Source organism: Acomys minous, assembly GCF_964271855.1.
Source record: "Acomys minous genome assembly, chromosome: 18".
Lineage (NCBI taxonomy): Eukaryota > Metazoa > Chordata > Mammalia > Rodentia > Muridae > Acomys > Acomys minous.
The window spans coordinates 33,954,678-33,976,882 of NC_140501.1; the positions used below are offsets into that span (position 1 = coordinate 33,954,678).

At 37.8% G+C, this 22,205-nt stretch overlaps 1 protein-coding gene and 1 long non-coding RNA gene across 5 annotated transcripts in view; one reads left to right on the forward strand and one right to left on the reverse strand.

The window, feature by feature from the left end:
* LOC311589471 overlaps positions 1 to 2,645 on the reverse strand; it is a 29,360-nt gene extending 26,715 nt beyond the window's left edge. Inside the window, exons 1-2 of one of the 2 annotated variants that reach the window (XR_014776561.1) lie at positions 2,606 to 2,645; positions 1,918 to 2,016 (exon numbers count right to left, since the gene is read on the reverse strand). This is a non-coding gene — a long non-coding RNA (uncharacterized lncRNA). Of the gene's footprint in view, positions 1 to 1,917; positions 2,017 to 2,495 lie in introns of both variants that reach the window. The other variant, XR_014776562.1, reaches the window with a different exon arrangement.
* DIAPH3 (diaphanous related formin 3) overlaps positions 1 to 22,205 on the forward strand; it is a 454,594-nt gene that overhangs the window by 125,251 nt on the left and 307,138 nt on the right. For 2 of the 3 annotated variants that reach the window (XM_084767928.1, XM_084767927.1), the window contains 2 exons: positions 4,679 to 4,815; positions 7,700 to 7,805. In XM_084767928.1, the coding sequence (XP_084624054.1) occupies positions 4,679 to 4,815; positions 7,700 to 7,805 (243 nt within the window). Of the gene's footprint in view, positions 1 to 2,697; positions 2,832 to 4,678; positions 4,816 to 7,699; positions 7,806 to 22,205 lie in introns of those variants that run through there. The other variant, XM_084767929.1, reaches the window with a different exon arrangement.

A 22,205-nucleotide genomic window follows, 5' to 3' on the forward strand; every position in this document is an offset into this window, starting at 1 on the left:
TTTCTAATTATTTTAGACAACTGTTTATGTTGTGCTTGTGTGTGCCTGTACACTTGTACCACAGTCTAAGTGTGGAAGTCAGAGACAGCTGATGGAAACTGGTTCTCTTCTTTAACAGTGTGGGTTCTGGGGACTGAACCCAGGTTCTCAGGTCTGGCGACAAATGTCTTTATCTGCTGAGTTATCTTGACAATCTTCCATTAAAATTTTTAAAAATTTATTATATTTCTTTTTTTACATACATATTTATATTATTACACATAAATAAAATAAACTAAATATAGCAAGAAGAACCACAAAACAATTAGAAATTATATAAATGTTACATTCATAATGTTTTGCCTATTTGTATTTGGCAACCTTGTAGAAAATATCTTTCCTATCCTGGTAAATCTAAATTTCTGGATGTAAATCAGTATCTATCTTATCTCATCTCTATCAACTTAAAACATCTATCTAGACCTAAAAACATCTTAATCCTAAACAACTAAGCTTAATTATAAGACTAAACTATCTAGTCTTCAACCCCATCAGAGATTTGCATTTTATATAATGATGCAAAATAAGTTTAATTCTGACACATTGGTATAGAATTCAAATTTAATATTATTTATTCTTTACACACATTTCTACTCTAATATGAGGTATTGTACCCATACAACTCAATTATAATACAAGGTTTACTTCCAATATCGAATACTTTGAAAATGGTATTGCAGCTGTTTAAGATAATAAAGTAATACCAGCTAATTGTTAGTTGATCAAATCATGGTCATGTCAATTATTGGTCTACTTTTATCACAAGAATATACATCTTAGTTTTAACAGTCTTCCATTTTTAATGTTCAGAATGTTGTTTCCTTTCTTCCCAATCTGGCACTTTCCAAGGAGAATGCCTGATGAGCAGACTCACACCAAGCTCACTCATGCTCTCTCTCTTTCTCTCTCTGAGAATTAAGCTTTGTTTGTGAAATAGGTTATTTTTATATTCTTCTTGAAGAGTAAGCCACCTATTTTGTCTTAGAGTAAGCATAAGAAATTTTTTGTAGATAGCCCCTCCAGTATGCAAGGTGAGCTGCCTATCAGCTTCAAGGCTCCTTAAAGTGAGCACTTAGAAGGGGAATTGTGCTTCTAATATGAGGCTCACAAGAGAGGAGATGCTGCCTTATTCAACCCAAGGTCTGTATGTGACCAGATTTGAATTTGAGAAGACTGATGTTTAAGTGAATTAGTATGTACAAAATAACATCTTTACTTGCTTTTGCTCAGAATTTGAGGCTAACTCATATATTTATATTCTTATGCAATCTGTTCTTTCATAGTAGATTTTATTTCTTATAGTTTGTTTATGTAGAGCCATAAAATATTACATTTGAATTTGCTAGTGGCACTTAGGCCAACAAGGGCACAAAATTCAGTCACTGCCACTTGAGATTAATATTTTAAAGTCTAGATTCCCATTACTAAAGTTGGGGGTCAGATTATGAAACCAAGGTTGTTGTTTGTTCTTCTAAACCTCATGTAATCAGCTATACAGGTGGTACTTTGCCAATCATCACTGTTAGGTCTTCACTGCATTTTACTGAATAATGAAAGTATCATTTTTTAAACTTATTTGGTAACAATAATTAAATATATACAACTGTGTCATTCAAAATAAAAAATTCTCATATTAAATGGAACTAAAATATTTTTAAATGGCTCTTTTAAAATACTGAGGCAATGCTACACTTTCACTGTGGAATACTATTCAGCTATTAAAAACAAGGAATTCCAGAAATTTGTGGACAAATGGATTGAAATAGAAATGATCATAATGAGTGAGTTAACCCAGAAGCAGAAAGAGTCAAATTGTATATACTCTCTTATATCTGCACACTAGCCCAAGGGACATGTCCCATGAAAGTCTTCACTTACCAGGAAAGTGGGACAGAGGGGAGGACATCCTATTGGGACTCTAGGCGAGAGAAGCATGGGAGAATGGCAAAATAGAAGGATCCAGAGAGTCCTAGAAACCTACAAGAATAACATTATGATGGGCAGATCTGGGCCCAGGGGTCCTGCTCAAACTATGGCACCAGCCAAGGACAATACATGCAGTTAACTTCAAACCCCTATCCAGATCTAGCCAATGGACAGGACATGCTCCCCAGTTGACTGGAGAGTGGGGTCTGACTTTCACACGAACTCTCGTTCCCCATATTTGACCATGGCCCCTGAATGGGGAGGCCTGGTGGCACTCAGAGGAAGGATAGCAGGCTACCAAGAAGAGACTTGATACCCTATGAGCATATACAGGGGGAGGAGGTCCCCCTCTGTCATAGTCATAGGGGAGGGGAGTAAGGGGAAAATAGGAGGGAGGGAAGAATGGGAGGATACAAGGGATGTGATAACCATTGAGATGTAATATGAATAAATTAATAAAATATTAAAAAATACTAAGGCAATCAAAGACTTCCTTTTCATCAGGTGTTTGTGGCTTTAAATATGCTCACATTAGCAAGGGACTCCTGTCAAAGTCATCTATCACTCATATTCTCTCTCCTGTTAGCAGTATCCATGTGTTACTGATGCTGGCTGTCTTCTCAGGTGTGAGAGTACTTACCTTCCCTTACCTAAACATCTTATCTTCAGCAGCCTGGAATTCTGTTAGGTAACAATAGGCCTCCTGTGGAATTCAAATAGAACCCAGTATTGGTCCAGGCCAGTTATCATATTACCTTAAATGAGTCCTTGGCATTCAGGAAAGATACTTTTTTAGATCTGCCCAAATTGGTGTTAGCACTCTCACTTATAAAAGCTTTCATTAAAGCACTTTGGTGCTAGCACTGGTAAGTGAACTATTTCTCAGTCAACTTCTTTTTTTTTTTTTTTTTTTACAGTCTTCACATACATAATTTTATTGAATTATATAGGAGTTCTCTGTTTAGTAATAGTTACAGAAACACGGCCTCATTCTAGTCGCAAAATGAGCACCACCATTTGCTTTTTTGCTTGTTTTGTTTTCTTAGCATTGAGAAAATTAGAGTACATGCCTTTGCTGTCACAGGATGGTGGTCTAAACATGAGATCAGTGTGCTCGTATTCCAGCCTTCCTGCACAGTAGTTAGAACCAGGAGGTTGGATGGAAAGGGTAGGAAAGCTGCCTGCAGCATATTATGGGTTGTCATGAGTTGGAGGAGCCACCGGTTCTGAATCTGGAAGACAGGCACTGGAGACAAGCTTTACTTTACTCAGCCTGCAGGCTTGTTGGGACAGAGCATGCTGTTGGTGCTTGATAATCTTAGATTTTCCGAGTCGGGTCCAAATGGTGCTTTCTATGCTGCTGACAATTTTCTCTAATATCACCAGGGCAAAGTGTGGGCTTTTAGCCCTCTGCCAGCTTTTAAAGTCTCCACTGCTTCTTATGAAACAGTTCAGAACATCATAAGAACAAGCCTCTCCAGGCCAGTTAAATTGTTGGTCATCTTTTTCCCACTAGGAAGGAGAAAGAACTTTTCCCTCTGCCGTTCCTGTGGTCTTGCTCCTCTGCTTACACTTCCGCCATCATACCTCTGCCCTTACTGTTTTCTAGGAAGCACAGCATTTCATCATAATATCCAGTTTGTGGATTCTTTTTCTTTTTGCATAAATGCTTATATATGAGATAATGACGTTATCAGTATGATTTTACAACAAAGCATTTGGATTTAAGCTGGTTGGAGTTTGCTTTGATACCTATGTTTATTGCCAGTCTTCATCTGTAAGTGATAGGTATGTAATTGGGATCAAGGACCCTGTGTTCATTTACAGTAGTAACTTGATCCACAAGTATCACGCTATTTACAATGATCCAAAATATTATTTTGTCTTTTATTGTCTGTATTCTTATACTGCTGCAGATTGTTGGTATGCCAAGAGATACGTATTTTCTTAAAATAATGTCTTTAACCTAGTTACTTATCTTCTAATTGGATGTGACAATGTGGTGATAGCAAGCAAACTTTATCTTTCCCTAAGTCATTAGGTATGTGTTTATTTACAACATTATTGACTTCCTGATAAGAAATCACTGTGTTCAGAATGCATATTTTACTATGGCAATTTTTACAAGTTCCTTTCCAAATTGTCCTTAACCTTTATAAACTATGTTCACACCTAGACCTGTACTGTCCTGTGGTAGATAGACATTTGGTTTTTGAATACTTGGACTATGTCAATTCTAAATTCAGATGTGGTCTAAGTATAAAATACAACTGGACTATCATCTTCTGGAAAATAAAAATGTTCTGCCTTGTTTACATGATAGAATAATAACAGTTTAATATGCTGGGTTAACTGTACCTAAAGGTATTTCCCTTATTTCATGAAAATGATGCATACTTATTCATGCTTTGGTTCACCTTATCTTTCTCTTGGACAGTACTCATCTGTGTGTTTGCTTGCAGCTTTTACCAACCGTCTTTCTCAAAGCAGAGATGCTCCTGTCTCCAATAACTATTTTAGTATTTGCCTATTTTGTAAGTCTCTTGAGAATCTCTCATTTCTCCATAGGTTCTTTGTATGCTTGGGAAATTTTTATAGTGTTACAAGATTTTCATACTTTGTCTTTCTTAGAGGTAAAAATGTAATTTTTAAGAATACATGCACCATATTTTGCAGCAACTCCTAACATTTGACTTACTTTTGAATGTTACAGTATGGTTTAGAAAGAATTATGAGTGAAGAGAGGAGTCTCTCCTTGCTGGCAAAGGCCATGGATCCCAAGCAGCCCAATATGATGGCAGATGTGGTGAAGCTTCTGTCTGCAGTGTGCATTGTAGGGGAGGAGAGCATGTAAGTTTCCACCGTTTCCCCTGCATTGGGTGATGTACAGAAGCTCACAGTTTGAATGGTGATTTATTTTTGGGCAGTTGGATCAGTTTCTTATTTGCATGATTAAAATATCTGTCCAATCCTTGTTAATCAAATTATTAGTTAGGGGCCTAAAATAATTCTGTAAGCAACTGCATTCCTCATTATGTTTATTTTAAACTGCTTTAAGCTCAACCCTTAATAAAAATTCTGAGTGGAGGGTGAAAATATACAAGTGGGTTCTTTTTATTATCTAATTCTTTTTTTATATACAATTAAATGAAATTATGAATCAGCCTTACCTTTTCTAAAAACAAGTACAGTGGCTTTTGAAAATTCATGTGTAAGACTTGATGAGTTGAGTAGATAAGAGTACTAAAAGGCACTGAAGCTTCAAGGGACTTGGTTATATTTATTATGGTTGTAACTAATCAAGTACTCAGCATATAATGTGATGGTAAGATATTCAGCCCCACCTTCAGGAAGATTGGGATTCTAATTATAAGTAAGCCTTTAAAATGTTTTCGAAAATGGGAAAACTGACTGAGCAAAGAACAAAGACAGTTACCAGAGCATTGAGACAGAATCCTGGTTCTATTACTTCCAAAGACCTTGGCTTGGCACTGGTTCCAAGAAGCCGTTTGTAGAGGGGGAGTGATGGTAAAACCAGAGTTCATCATGGTGCATACTGGCAACAGGGTCCAATGGTGGACCACATGTATCTTTAGGTTACCGGACAATAGCTCACTTAGGGGAAGAATTGAAGTGTTGAGCAAGGAGTGTGCCGAAGCAAAACAATCATAGATTTTTATTTTTATTTTTTATTATTTTATTTATTTGTGTGTGTGTGTGTGTATAGTCCAGAGCTGCTGAAAAGTTCTGGGCGATGGATACTCTGACACTAGGAGCTGTGGAAGCTCCCACCAGGAGCATGCAGTTCCGTTGGACTCGTACTCTTACAATGTGATCTTAGCATGAGTTCTTTTAAATGGAGCTTCCTACCTTCATGTGAGAGTCAGCTTTGGGACAATCCTGCTAGAGCAGGTGGGACTGAGCTGCCTCAGTGTGGCTGTTTTTGGCCAGTTAGACACCATGCTGAAGCTTGCCTCTTTATGCACATATGTGTCAATAGCAGTCATTTGCAAATCTGACCTGTGGTCCTAGGCACAGAGAAAGCCAAGCATCCAGTTTCATTACTTTCCCATTCTAGAAAGGCTGTTTAGATTTTGGTGTGCAAATCTAAGCGTTGGTTTGTGCCCTGGGTGCATGTGTGCTGATGCATGATTCTTAGCTTTCCTCCTGTCTTTCTGTTTAGTCTTTGCTCTCCATTCCTTTCAGTTCCTCCTCCTTTTCCTCCCCTGCTCATTTTCCTCCCTCTGTTAGCTTTTCTTCTTAGACTTTTGCTTATCTTATTCTCCTTCATTTGTCCTGTTCCCTCTCCTTCTTCCCTCTCTTTCCCCTTTTCCCATTTTAGTCCTCCTTTCTCATCTTTCTTCATCTTCCTCATATTTTGTTCTCCTTCTCCTTCTTATAGTGCTGAGAATCAGGCTCAGGGCCTCATACGAGCTGGAGAAGTGCGTCGTCACTGAGCTCTATTCTCAGCGCTTCTGTATTATAGTTATTGTTTCTTGACATTGAAATGAATGTCAGAGTGATTCAAATAACATTTTGTGTGCATATTTTCATTCACAGATAATGACTTTATAGAATTTATAGTTTAAAAAGGGAAGATGATCTTCTCACAAATACTGTATTTTACATCAAATTATTTACTGTATTTTGCTACCATTTGCTTTTGACTATTGCAGTTTCCTTATTTGAGGGACACTGTGTTGGCTGAGGGCAGTTTAGAACCTGCGTCTTAGGCCACCAGATTTAGATTATGCTGTTCCTCTTTGGAGAAGTAAATGTTAGAATGTGAACAAGTTCTTCAATCCTTTTCAGACTTGATTTCTTATTAATATTGGCTAATAACATACTCATTGTATTTAATTCCGTGGCATGTTAATTCTAGAAAATGAGTATGTTTTAAAGAAGGTTTTTTTCTTTTCTTTCCTTTTTTTTTTTTCTTTTATAATTTGTTCACTTTATATCCGGCTTGTAGCCTCCTCCCTTCTCGCCCTCCTGTCCCACCTTCCCTCCCTCCCATAGTCCTCAGAAAGGGGGGCCCTCCTCTCCTATCGTCTGACCTCATCTTACCAAGTTTCATCCGCCTGTATCTTCCTTGAATAAGAGGTTTTAAATGCTCTTATCATGAGAGAACGAGATATATGAGGAGGTAGATGTAGTTTTCCTGATTTAACATAGCACTGGTATGCAGTAAGCATTACACAATATTATACAGTTTTATGTATCAAACAGTATAAAGAAAAGCACAGTGTTGAGCAAAAAGTGGTTCAAATAGTCCCTGACCTGTGGTGTTTTATAGATGCTTGATGGCACCATCACAAGGTGTTGCCAGGAAAAAATACATGCTTAGAGCAGTGCCTTATCCAAGAAGAGATCAGGTGTCATGCTTTCTCTCAAGTGGGTACCAGTGGCAGAAAAGCTGCTAATGTAAAAGCAGAATACTGAATTTAGGGAAGTCATTGAAAGCCAGAGGAGAGGGAGAAGTGGGGCAAGGGAGGAAGGCATAGGGAAGCCGGATATGACCAGTGCACAGTATGTGTGCATGGAAACGTCACTGTGAATCCCATTAATTTATATAAGTATGTACTTACAGTCATGGTATGAACTCAGTAAGCTACTTCTAAAGGCCACTGTTGCCCAGGCACATTGAGTTAATTATGAGGATAAAGTGATTGTATTATGCCATTTTTGTTACTTGACCTTGCAGTTTAATTAATAGACTCCAAATTTCTGATAGCCTTGAAGAAGTGTTAGAAGCCTTGACTTCAGCTGGAGAAGAAAGAAACATTGACAGATTCTTTTCCATTGTGGAAGGCCTCCGGCACAATTCAGTGCAACTACAAGTAGGTTTTATGGTTGAAAAGTCTAGTTCTGAGTGACATGTCATGTGTGTTGTTTGGAACTGTCTTGTGATTGAATTTTATGCAAGCATCATATAACTGCAAATACTTTTATTTTTATGTTTAATGAACGTTATAGAATTCTTGTTCGTATTCTAACATCTTACACATGTATTGCTGAGCACTGTAACTGTAAACTGTAAACGTCCATCACAACAGTCCTGTGATTGTTTAGTCATTATTCTAAATCAAAGGTGTTTTTTTTTTTCAGTTACACAAGTGATGATTTGCCATTATTATAGACTTTAAGACTGATGTTGGGGAGTATCTGTGACTAATAGTGAGGGTCAAGGATATAGATCATCCTTAAAGATTTTATCTCATAGTTGTAGCTAGCCTTTGGCATTTGAAGTGCAAACACAGAAGTATGTATTTAATTGTTGTTTAAAAAAAGTGGGAAGATGTTATCGTTACCATCAAATTTGTAGGTAGCCCTGATAGACCGTGAACATGGTAGCAATCCTCCTGCCTCCACATACTGTGTGCTAGGACCATAGCTGTGCTACCAAGCCCAGCTTTAAACTTAAGAGCAGGCCTAAAATTCTGAATGCAAATCAGTATCTATCATATCTCATCTCTATCAACTTAAAACATCTATCTAGACCTAAAAACATCTGAATCCCTAAACAACTAAGCTTAACTGTAAAACTAAACTCGCCAAGATAGGAAAGATGTTTTCTTCAAGGTTGCCAAATACAAATGAATGTAACATTAATATAATTCCTGATTGTTTTATGGTTCTTGCTGTATGTATTTTATTTTATATATGTGTAATAATATAAATGTATATAAAAAAGTGTAGGCGTAGCTATGATTTTACTCTTGGTAAGTTTAAATGGATCCTTGAGTGATCTGACACTCCACATTGTTTAGATAATAGTATACTGAATCTCCCATGAGCAAAATCTGCTTTAAACAGCATAAAACCATTTTTAGCTATGAATTATTATGGGTGTTCTAGAGAAGAGGCCTCAACTTAGTATGGCTGTTATTTTGTTTTCAGCATCAAGTTAAAATTAAATTTTAGCTTTGATATTTCAAGAAAAACCAAATGATACCTGAACTATGAGATTAAGAAACTTTCCCTGTAGTGTCATATGACAGGCCTTTGGAATGCTGTTGCTGGGTTTTCTGGGTTCATTACTCTTGGCAGTAGTCAGGACTGAAGGTCAGCATGGAGGGTTCTTATTGCTCCAGTCCAGCTGCCAGAACCTTGGCTCTTGTCCTCTTGAGAGAGCTGCATTGCAGCTCACCAGCATCCCGTGTGACCGCTGCTCACTGCACATGCCAGGCGTGCTTGTTTTGTTGTGACTCCTGTCCATCCGTGACCCCTCACCTTTCCTTTTCTTCTCTTTTAGCTTTCTTCTCCCTCCTCTCTTCCTGACTTGACTCTTCCTTTCACACTCTTATGTTTCCTTTTTATCGCTTTTTTAAAAATTCTGTTCTTCCTTTTGTCGCATTGTTCCTTTGCCATCTGACAATTTCAATGTCTGTGTCACCTGATTTTTGCATGTCCTTTCTATCTAAAGATTAAGACTTCATGCGTTTCAAAAATTTCTTGTATTTAAAATTTGCATAGTTTTAAGGAATTTACAAATGTTTTATTTGTGTGAAGTCCACATATAATGCTATTTATCTGTATAGAGATTTTTAATTTTTTGGTAAGGCCATTGTTATATTGAGATGTATACCTTTAGCCTTTATCAATTTTAAATATTTTCAGCAAGCCTAGATAAAGTCTCCCTTTAACTATAACTCCATAATTTTCTCGTCTCTTTAGTTAGAAGGCATTTCTTTATATCTAGACAAATTCATATATCTTAAACTTTTCATATACACAGAGCACGTAATACTTGGCTCTTTATGGTAGATTTTATTTTGTTGTTGTCCTGGGTCTCACTCTGTAGACCAGTCTGGCTTTAAACTTAGAGAGATCTGCCAGCCTTTGCATCCCAAATTAAGGATTAAAGGTGTGTGTCATTGTGGCCAGTGCATGGCTTGTTTCTTTTATCTGCCATATTTACAAAGCTTCATCCATGTTAGTATATGTATCTTTCCCTCCCTCCCTCCTTCCCTCTCTCCCTCCCTTCCTCCTGCCCCCTCTCTCTGTCACTTAATATTGCCAGGGTCCAGCCCCAGGTGTGAGGTGAGGGCCTAAAGGAGGGTGGATGCAGGAGTGGAGAAGGAGGAATGAGCCACGCATGGGGATCAGGAGGAGTTTTACATCCTGGCTGACTGGCAGTCAGAGTGCTTCTTTATTTATACAGAACTCAGTAGGCAGGGATAGATACGTGCTGTTCCAAAACATAGGTCAGATCATGTTTATGCCTGGACATGTGTTTTAACTTCCGCTTGGTCATAAGTTTAGTCATTATTGATAAACCCTGACAGAACAGAATTATCTTTTATAATCATTTTCCCTCATCAACGCCATAACCCAACTTTGAACAATACTGAAGTTTCAAGGGCATATTTGGCCAAAGCACGACAGCCTGTTCTTAGATGGTTTCAAGGGCACTAGACAGAAAATCTCCAAGCCAGCCTGAGCAGATTGTCATGTCCAAACAATGTGTTATCAACTTTTAATAGTCACGGTGCTAATTGTCATTAAGCCCAAGAAAAGTCTTCAGGCAATAGCTGCTGCAGTTATTATGCAATTTCTGCCGTAATACAATGCTTATATTTTATGTATTTGTAGAATTTATGTGTCCTAATCATGGTATGTTTTGTTTCTTGGTCATATGACACTGCAGTGGCCCTGTATGAGTTCACTTTTTCTTAGAAAAAGAAGTCTTAATATTTTATTGCTTTATCATTTCTCTACACCATTCTTTGCCCATCAGTATAAGGAAGAGGCTTTAATCTGATCTGCGCAAAATTCTCTAGCCTACCAAATACTGTTTACCTTTTAACATGTACTTTGTTGATTATTTTATTTCTGAGTAAGTACAGGGGCAGATGTACCAAGAACATCCTTGACTCAGAGACTCATAAAGAGGTTTCTGGCATAATTATTTGAGTAATAACCTCCAGGGCGTAAGGAAGACCTTCAAGTATGGCCAGATAAGGATATCTCCCCAAAAGCACGATGGGTAGGACATTCTTGGGAAAGCTTAGAAGTAGTACTCCTGGGAGAAGGCATAAATAATTCATAGAATTTCCATCAGTCCAATATGGAAATATTGTACAAATAATAGCTCCCCAAGCAAATGACACATAGATACCAAGGCCAAAAGAGTGGGAGACTCAACCACTGTGATTGCATCACTCTGCTCAGCCTGCTGGATCTTTGTCAAGTAGCTGTGCTGGCCTTACGACTTTCACTGTTCCCATTAGATATGGGTGTGCCATGGGATTTGTACTGCATTGTCATGTCACATTGGGTCCTTCTCATCATTTGACTGATACAAATGATGTTCCTCTGACCATTTGTAGAGATGGTTAATTTTTAAATTATGACCTATTTGCCTTGTTTAGTGATAAGTGAGTAGAAGTCCAGTGGAAGGGACTTGCAGCAACATGGCCCTTTGACAGGTAATATCTATCAAATGTCTGCTGCAGTTCTTGAGAACTTTGCGCCAAGGTACAGATGGCTTCTTATACTTGAATTGGCATTTAGGAAGCTATCATATGAGTCATGCGAACACAAGAAATGTGTATTTTGTTATAGCTATTAGTATTGCTAAGTTTTTGGTGCTCTATATATTGAAATAAGTTTCTTGGCATAGTTCTTACAGCTTAGTTTTCATTATGAAGTGAAAAGTCTTGTTATCATCATTTAAATCTAGTTCCTTTTGTCTTTACAATACATCCAGAATAATATTCTAGTTTAGAGATTAACACGAAGTAGATGGTAGAAAGAACTACTCTAAATTCTTGTTTTCCTTAATCATTATCACTTTGTGGTGGATTTGTTTTGCTCAAATGAGGGTGTGTAGGTGTGTGTGTGTGTGTGTGTGTTTCTGCCTGCCTGTCTGTATATCTGCTTGGATCACAGCACATTTGTGGAGGTCGGAAATATCTTTGGGTGTCAGTCCTGTTCTTGCTTTTCACTTTTTTGTTGTTGTTGTTGTTGTTGAGATGGAGTTTCTAGCTATGACAGGCTTGCAGGTTCATGAGCTCACAGGGAATCTTCTGTCTTTACCTCCCAACTTGCTGTAGGAGCACTGGGGTTAGAGATGTGCCATTTGTTCATCTTTATGTGCTTCTGCAGGCCTGAACTCAGATCCTTATGCTTCTCTAGTAAAGGCTTTAGCCACTGAGCCATCTCCCCATAGCAAAGATTTTACCTATACCTGTTGTCTGTCGGTCTGTCCATCCATCCGTCCATCCATCCTCACACTGATCCATATACCTACCTGCCTATTTATCATCCATCCATCCATCCATCCACCCATTCATCCATTTGTCTGTCTGTGTGTCGGTCTGTCTGTCTGTCGGTCTGTCTGACCTCTCACTTTGCTGTTCTGCACGTCTCTATGTAGACCATACTGGCCTTGAAATTGTAGCAGAGATCTGCCTGCTTCTGCCTCCAGTTTGCTGGGATTAAGGGTGAGTGCCACCATACCCGGTAAAGGATTTTGTTTTTTTGATGGAGGGCTTCTTGTTATTAAAGCTAATGCATAAAGTACCTAGCAAGTGGCAAGCATAAGAATAAAAGGTATCATCTTCCAGAAAGCCAATTTACTACCTACCTCCTCAAGTAAAAAGATGATTTGACCACCTCACCTTAGTGGGGAGGTCTGATGGCACTCAAAGAAAGAATAAGCAGGCTACCAAGATGAGACTTGGTAGCCTATGACCACATAGTGAGGAAGGAGGTCCCCCTCGGTCATAGACCTAGGGGAGGAGAATAGGGTGAAAATGGGAGGGAGGGAGGAATGGGAGGATTACAAGTGATGGGATAACAATTGAGTTGTAATCTGAATAAATTAATACAATTAAAATTAAAAAAAGATGAAGTAGATTTACTTTTGGAGGGATATTACAGTATATATTCTTTCTAATCAAACATCTTATAGTAATATAACATAAATATATAGTAATATTTTATAAAACATTCTTGTCTCTGCTGTATTTGAGTTTTCCATAAAGGCACATTTTAGAATATTCTAGCTTTGGATTCACATAAAGCTGTTGTTCTAAGTGCCCACTTTATTCTATTAGCTGTGTAATTTGCATTTATTAAAATGTACTTCTGTGAGTGATATTAGCAAATCAACAAATTAAAAATAAAACTTTGTCACTAAATAAAGTAGAAACCAATTGTTTGCTATTATGTTGGAGAAAATGGGAGTTGATAAAGAATAATGAGGATCTTTATTGATAAGATATTTCTGGTAGTATGTGTCTTAAAGGGAAACTGTTAGGTTTTTATTTGTATTCTGATAATATAGTTTCTCTGACTATGATTATGATGGAATGAAGGACGTTTTTCTCCTTTTGATGTAGTGTAGAAAGAAACTACGAACTGTTCTCCTGGGATGACTTAACGACTATCTTTCAGGCCTTAGTTTTGTTTTTAGGAAATAGATTAAAAATAAAAACATTACACTTGAAATAAATGTATAATAGTTTCTCTTTTCAAATATATCAGAAAGCGCCTTTCAGCTATAAATAGCCTAATCCAATTTGGACCATTTATGCAGAAAATGAAGCTGAGCGCTCTATAGAATTTCTGGAAGGCCTGAGGAGTTTATGTAAGTAACATACCATCCAATGTAATAGAGAGGAGAAATGTCACAGCAGCGCCCCCCCCCACCCCCCATGATAAAATTCCTAATTCCTAAGCCTCTCTATAAATGACAATACTCCCCTCCCTTCCCACAGGCCCTACATGTTGTGGGAAAGACAGTGCCCTTCACTGTTTCTACTCTAATAAACACCATCTCATGTGTTTAGATTGATCTCTGTATGTTTTTCCTGCCTTTTGTATCTATATTCTACATCCAAAAATCTAAAACACTCCTCTTTATGTATTCGGACAGCATCTCTCACTTAAGATGTAGAGGTCCTCAATTTTGAGTAGTTTCCCTAGGCAGATTACTCAGATTCCTTATCTCTGCCTCCATAGAGCTGGGATTCTAGGGTGCTGTCATGCCTGCCTAGGTTTTACCAGGATGCTGGACATCTGACCTCTAGTGTTCACATCTCAGCCCACAAAAGACTTCCTAGCAGTAGGTCCAGTAAAGCTCTCTCAGCCCTATTTCCCACCCTGTGAAGTTTATACTATGACATGTATCAGGCTATTTGCAGAAGGTGTTTGAGGAAACAAAGCTCATACAGTACTTAGACTTCTTAAATGTAGTCACTGTACTCTGGATTCAGATCAAATGGAATGAAGCCTTCACTACTTTTGGCTTGTGTGGTTAAAAAAAAAGCACATTGTCCTAAGATTCTGAATTGGGGGGGGGCGGAGTGAAAACACTTTCTCTTTTTGGTTAGAGAACAAATCTGCATAAAATGGGGGAAGATTGGGATACTTATTTCAGAGTTAAGTGTCTGTGGTGTTGTGAATCTATAGCTTTAGATTCTGGGCTTGCTCAGTCAATGCATGCTTCAGTCCTTTTAGTTAACTGCCTCTACAGCTTTAAACATTTGACCAACTGTACTCATACTCAAAACTGACTGAGTTTGTGTTTTCCTCCTGTGGACCACTTACTTATTTTCTAAAATAACTTAGATCTTAAATTTTATCAGTCTTCTTGAAATATACAGATAACTGTTCTTTTCAGGTTACCTTCATTGAAGTAAAATGTGTATATGATGAAATTTACCACTGTACACTGTTTTTTTTTTTTTTAAATACAGCACAATGCATTGTCATTAAATGCATTCATGCTGTCACACAAGCTCCTAATCTATCCTGGTGACATTAATTTGGTCCTGGATGTGGCCCTTGGTTCTCCTGTCTAGGATAAAGTTTCCAAAGAAACAAAAGAAAGCAGTACAGCACAACATTTGGTGTCTCGAACTTTTACTAGAGGAAAGCTGCTCCAGACTTATTCATGTATCTAGTATGGACATGGTCTTAACACATAACAGCATAGGGCAGTGCAGAGCACATTTCACTTACAGAGAACCCAGGGAAAGTGAGAATATGAACCAAGGATCAAATTGTTATTATAATGATTATGAATCAGATAATGAATGTGATATTTTTGTTGAACTTGCTCCATGAACCAAGGTTGTGCTAGTCAGGACCTTGTAGAAAGCAAGAAGTTGGATGTGGAAGAGCCCAGCAGAGCTGCCTGGGAGGGCATCTGGAGGGGAGGAGGTAGCTTGGAGAGTAGTAAGTCCTAGTGAGGGAAGAGTGAAGGAAGGGCTGAGAAGTGTTCCCAACTACTCAGAGAGATAGGAAAGTGTGCTATGGGCAAATGTAAACTTTTGAGCCCCTCCTCCTTATGTCCTGTAACCAGTGCCTGATGTGTTTATTCAAATGTCATCTGAGAGGAGTCTATGAAGAGGGCATGATTTCAGAAGCCACAGTGGGCCTCAGAGGGAGCAGGCGGGGCTGTTGGCCACTTTTGTTTGTTATAGTCAGTTATAGAGGGTGCTCTTTTATGGCTCATGAAAATAAAAAGAAATTTTTTCTGAACTTGAAAAAAGAAACGTCTTGGCTGTAGATTTCTTTCAGGTTACTTACAGAATAAATATTTTAAAATTAGTTGGTTCTCATTTTTTTGTCTCAAAAGATTAAAAACAGTATTAATTTAAATATAAAAATTGAGAATTTTCTTCCTTATAAGAAGACTTTAGATTCATTAAAATATTTAAAGCAGATAGAGTATTCCATGAGTTGTAATTATTGTTCTTTGGAATTTGCCATTTTGCAAAGGTGAAATAAGTCAAAGTTTATGTGGCAGGTTGTTTTTCTTCTCTCTGTCCCTTCAATGTCTTCCTATCCCACAGCCCAAAGCCCATCTTGTTAAGACTTTTAAGCCATTTAACAATTTTGTAACATGGTCATATTTTGGTTTTTTATTTCTTTTTAAAGTCCTTCTTCCAAATATATTAGTTAAAATAAATGTAATTTCTAACATGGTATTGTAACATCTATGAAAGACCAAATGAAGGTTATTAGTAGAGAGTGTAGTTTCAGGTCTGTAGTTGGGGAATCTCAAAAGGTCACACAATTAAGTTTCTCCTAACTAATTTTGACTGCTTCTTACATTTAAGTTTGCTTCAGTAAGACTGACATATAAAGCATGAGTCAAGTAGACTATAAAACATTACTATACGGTTTTATAGTAACAAACATCAACATTAAAATAGCATTCTGATATGAACTTACATTACCATGTGAAGTGCATCTAAAATCAAGTAGTATTAAAATATCTGGAACTAAAGCCAGTGCCTGGAGCATTCATAACACACACCTTCTCTGACGGTATAATGCAGTGTTAGAGAAAGAAACTCTCCTACTTCCACAAAGGGGGCTGTTGCTTTTAAGTAGGCCCAGTTGGCCGCGCCAGGTCTTAGACCTGCAGAAGGCGAAGCACATGTGCTCCTGCCCTTCAGAAGCTTGTGCTCCATTGCTTACAGCTAGCTACCACTTGATATTAAATATATATGTTACTAGTAGTTTCCACAAAATACATTGGAGGATGTGGTAGAAATTAATGATGTCCCAAGGGGAGTCTGAATAGGTCTAAAAAAGATTTCTAAAAATGTGTTTGTGTTTCGTCTTTCTGTTGATGTAAATTCTAGCCCTTGAGTACGGCAATTCATTTTTCTGCATTTGTGGATAGGATGTATGCATTTTTCAAGTTCTGACTTGCTATACCATGCCTGTCATTTACTGAGCATTCAATTGGGAGTATAAATAAGATTATAGAGCTTTACTATGGCATACGTTACTGTTTCTGTATTTATCTACTTATGTAGTCTCTTTAGTTTTTTTTTTTTTTGCATTAATGCATATATATTATTTAACAACCTTTAACTCTTTTTATATACTGGAGGTAACTATGTAAAGCATCATTTACTCATCTTAACTTGACAAATATGAAATTTGATTGTACACAGAGAGATGGATGGTTTCTGCTGTAGGGTAGGGAAGATGAATTGAAACTGTGTCTTCCAGGCCCCAATAGTGAGTACTCGCAGATCTGATTGAATTTTTATTTGATTATTTTTTGGTACATCAAATCTGGTTTGATCTCCCAAAGCACACTTTTTTCCACAGTGTGCTCTAGCCACAGGTTTATTTACCAAAACATCTATTTATATCCAGAAAGAACATGTTACTCCAAGCTCACCTTTCTAAAGACAGCACACTTTCCCTCTTAATGGACTGTATTCTAAATTCCTCAGTGTAGTTATCTCTGCTCTTGTGGCCTTTGAAAAATAGCACATGTTAGCTGGGCATGGTGGTGCATGTCTTTATTCCTAGTCCTCGGGAGGCAGAGCAGGCGGATAGCTGTGAGTTTGAGGCCAGCCTGGTTTACAAAGTGAGTTGAGGACAGCCAAGGCTAACACAGAGACCCTGTCTTGAAAAACCAAAAACCAAACCAAACCAAAACAAAAAAACCAACAAGAAAAATTACATATACCTTGTGGAAGGCTGTGTACATCACATATGTTAATGTACTTTGAATTCTGTACTTAAGCATATTTGTAAACAAAGGTCAGAGGACAATGGTTAAATGTACACACATTGTTTTTTCTCATCTTGTGCTAAGCAGAGTGAGAGATAGTAGTCATTGTGTACCTGAAGGAAATTAGGTGATAGATATCTGTATTTGAAGAGACTTTCCCTCCCATTCAAGGTCAGGAAACCTCTTTGTGTGAGTGGTGGCCCAGCCCCTCTGTCCTGTCAACCTCTTTCTAATGCTAAAGATTTTCTTTATCATTTGCATCTTTCTTGAGATTGCTTTTGAAGGATTTCATCCTACATATTAAGTGATTTGGAGTCAGCTAGTTAATTGTATTTATTTTGTTGTCTCTGGTTATGCCTTTACCTCTGGCTCTTGACAGCAGTGGTATATGTCTTGCTATTGTAATTTCTGTGTGTCTCACTTCCTGGTGTTATGTCCTTATGCTGTGGCTGCCTTAGATGAAGTCAATTGTACTTAATCCAAGAATGGGATCTTGACCTCCCTAGGAAACCCTCTGGTGGTAATTGTGTTACAGACACCTTTGTTCATGAAATAAGAATGCTTAATAATTGGGAAGGCAATAATCAAGTGAGCTTATAGTATTTGCTTTTGAAACTTTAGAGTTGTATTTTCTCTGTAACAATTAAAGATAAGTGTCCTTCTGAAAGAATGCTTAAACCAAGGTTAAAGAGCCCTATTTCTCATGTACAGTGATTATGTACATTTGGAGCAATGAAGAGAATATTTTAGTGTCAGTTTAAACTGTACACTTTGTTTACTGCTTGCTTATACCAGAGAAGGGAGGTATTTGGCAGTCAAGCTGCCAGTCTGCCAATCTGTCCTTGGATAGAAATGGCTTTTGTTGTCTTATAGTTCCATTTTGACACAGTTCATGTCTCCATTCTCCTAGGACTCTATGATCCTCCCAACCCCTTTCCTTCTATTTCTCTAGAGCCCCTTTGCTTTGGGTTTGCACAGCCTGCAAATTAAAATCATTCCTTGTAATGCCTTCCTTCCTCTATACCATCCCAGTGATTCCTTTGGATATACTACTGATTTTCTCGTTCTGTTGGTAAAAATCTCTTTTCCTAGTAGTATTGTCTTTATCCACTTTCTACACTTTATTTTTCACTTATTTTTGAAATTGGTCATAATAGATGTTTCCAACTTCCGATTTTCGAAGCTAGCTTGTGCTGGTGATGTCGGCCTGCGATTTCAGCTGTTGGGAGTCTGAGGCAGGACAATGCAAGATCACAAGCTGAGGGTCTGCCGGGACAACTTCATGAGACTCTGCTTCAAAACCATCTACCAAACTGTCATCATCAGTGGCTCAACAGTTAGAAACTAAATATCAGGAGCCCTAAGTTTGCTTCCCAGTATTTGGGGTTTGGGATGGTAGAAATCTTAAACCTTCTTATTAAACCTGTGACCTTTTCCATAAAAATACATTTACTCTTTAGCTTTCCCAGATCATGAACAGTGGAAGACTTTTGACTCTTTTTGATAGGATTTTTTTTTTTTTAACTCCTTAGGTCAGGTTTCACTAGGTAGCTCAGGTCAGCCTCACATTCAGCCTCCAGTCTCTTAAATGCTAGGAACATGGGAGTTACGCTGCCTAGTTTTATGTCATCATGACACAAGGTAGAGTTATTTGAAAGTTGGGAACCTCAATTGAGAAAATGCCTTCATGTGATCAGGCTGTAGGCAGGTATATAGAACATTTCAAAAATTAATAATCGATAGGGGTGGGCCCAGTCCTTTGGCTGAAGGTTCTAGTTTCTATAAGAAAGCAAGCTGAGCAGCCAGTATGCAGTACTCTAACATGGTCTTTGCATCAGCTCCTGCCTCTAGGTTCCTGCTCAGTTTGAGTTCTTGCCATGGCTTCCCTCACTCGACTGTGAGTCTGGATATGTAAGTCAAATACAGATAAATTCTTTCTGTCGCCATGTTGCTTTTGGTGATGTTATTTTATCACTGTAACAATAATACTGGAGTATGTAAATAACTCCTAACCCCTTTATTTTCCATAGCTAAATCTAGTATCCAGAACACTGTCTAGTTCAGAATAGGCTGGAAACATTGAAATATGTAAAACAACCATAGGGAGACCTGTAATTTGCATAAAGATAGACCCTTTATTCAAATTAGGGTGCTTTGAGGAACACAGGAGTGACTTGTTTTCTTACCTTTAAGCTCTGGTGGAAAGTAGTTTTGTCATAAGGTTGAAACAATTCCTGTAGTTTATTCAGAGTTAATGGGGATCATATTATACATCTTTTGAATATGAGACAGACATTGGTAAATGCATCTTTATGAAGAATGCCTTTTATTTCCTTTCTTGAATTTGTTATTATCCCTAGTTAAGGCAAGGTAGATATTTGATTACTAGTTTTTAATGAAATAAGAATTTCTAGCATAGATACAAGACTCAGAATCTTAAAAGCAGCATTTATCCTTTCACTTGGACAGTGTCGCTCTCCTTGCCTTTTGTCTTTGTTTCTGGCATCATTTTCTGTTGAGCAGGACATGTGGGATGCCAGTATTTCCACTCCACATTTTATCAATTTTTCTTTTGGAGTATTTCAAATGCTTCAATCCTTTCTAACATTGCTGAGTATACCTCTTATCCTGTTCTCTACTAGTTTACCAAGCTGCATATGTCATTATTATTGTACTTCTTGTTTAATATTCGACTGTTGTTTGAATCGAATTTTGTGGTTGAATGGCAAGGCTATCTTACCTGACCCGTTGCCTCTGCAGTTTCATCTCCTTGAATCTTTCTCTTCCTTTTCCTGCTCAAAAATTGAATATGAAAGTTGAATTGCTTGGATTGTAATGAAACGACATATACCTGTGAACAGGTTTATTTTTCAACCGCAGTTTTATTATTTAAACCAGTATCTAATTTAAAATATATTCTTGATAATATTCTTTCCTTCTGTAAGTCCTTCCAGGTCCTTTCCCTCCACACCCACCCAACCTTTAATTTTTTTCTTACAAACAAACAAACAGACAAACAAACAAATAACAAATCTCTAATATAACAACCCCCCAAACCAAGAACACAAAATAAAACAACACCCCTCCTAAAATCTACAGCAACAAAAACTCCATAGAACTGTAACCAAATTAAAGCACACACCCCTGTGGAATTCATTATATATTGGTCACCTATTCTTGGAACATGAGGCCTGTCCTGGTGTAGTTGACCCACTGTCATTCTATTGGAGAAAACTGATTTCCTTTCTCCTAGAAGATGTAAGTGACAGTTCAGCTGTTACCCTTTACCGTAAGTTTTCATTCATTAATCATTCATTCATGATGAAACAAAAACTATCATATTGAAGTTGGCCAATACAAACCAACAGAAGAAAATGGTCCTGAGAGAAGGCAGAAGAATCAGAGACCCACTCATTGATATGCCCAGGAATCTCATGAATTTATTAACTAGAAACCATAATATAAACAAAGCACTTTTCGCAGACTGGGTCATGCTGCCTCTATCTCTGTCAGTTCATATGAGCTTTGCTCATGTTGATTTATTGGGCCTTGTTGTTGTCTTGTTCTTGATGTCCTCCGTTCTCTCTGGCTTTTCCACTCACTGTGCCTCCTTCTCTGCAGGGTTCCCCAAGGCCCAAGTGCTGAGATTTGATGGATATCTTCTATCTATGGCTGAGTGGTCCATGGTTTCTTAATCTCTGTGCAATGTCTAGCTGTGCATCTCTGTATTCGTTCCCATCTGCTGTCGGAAAAACTTCTCTGGTGATGGCTGAATAAGGCACTGATCTTATGAGAATTGCAGAATTCCATCAGGAGTCATTTTATTACTATATATCTTTTTCCTTTTTAAAATCAGTAGTAGCTGGTTTTGTTATAGGTCCCTGGGCTATATAGACTCAAGATTCTAGATCACCCAAGCCGTGCTTCTTGGTAGTTTACTCCAAAAAGTTGCTTGCCACCATTTCACTAGGATATCTTGAAGCTAGTACACTATTGTAGATAAAGGGCTTGTGGCTGTGTTGGTTTTTGTTTCTCTTTGGATAATATTCAGAGTACCTTCCTGTTAAAAAGATACTGGAACATAGGGCTAAAGGCTCCATGTAGGCACCAGTTCAGCATTTACATGTTCAATTAGTAGGGAGGTGTTGTCGTCATCAGTGGGGCCTTCCTGTCAGTTTGTAAGATAACATTTTATCCTGATGTCTTTGTTCATTCTATCACCAGGCATCTTCCTCTTAACTCATGAATTGGTGTCTTTATCAAGTAGAGTTGTTCCCATTTAATAGTAGTTCAATTCCGCCTATACAGTCAACAGTTTCCTTACAGCGCACAATGTGGTTTTATCTTAGTAACTCTTTTATCTGCATTAGAGTACACAACTTCTCCTGCAAGCTTTTGTAGTTCCTGAGCCTTTTTTAGTGTTTCTAAGTGTAGTAGGCATGGTCTATGTCTTAGTGATTGTTTTATTGCTGTGAAGAGACACCATGACCAAAACAATTTTTAGAAGAAAGCATTTAATTGGAGGCTCAGTAGATTTGTCCCTAATCATCATGGCAAGGGAGTATGATGGCAAACAGGCATGGTATTGGATTAGTAGCTGAGAATTTTACATCCTGATCTGAAGGCAGTAGACAGAGACGAGAAGATTTTTGAAAAACCCCTAAGCTCACTCTGATGATGTATCTCATCTAACAGGGTCATACCTTCTCCAACAAGGCCTCTTAATCCTTCCTGAACAGCTCCG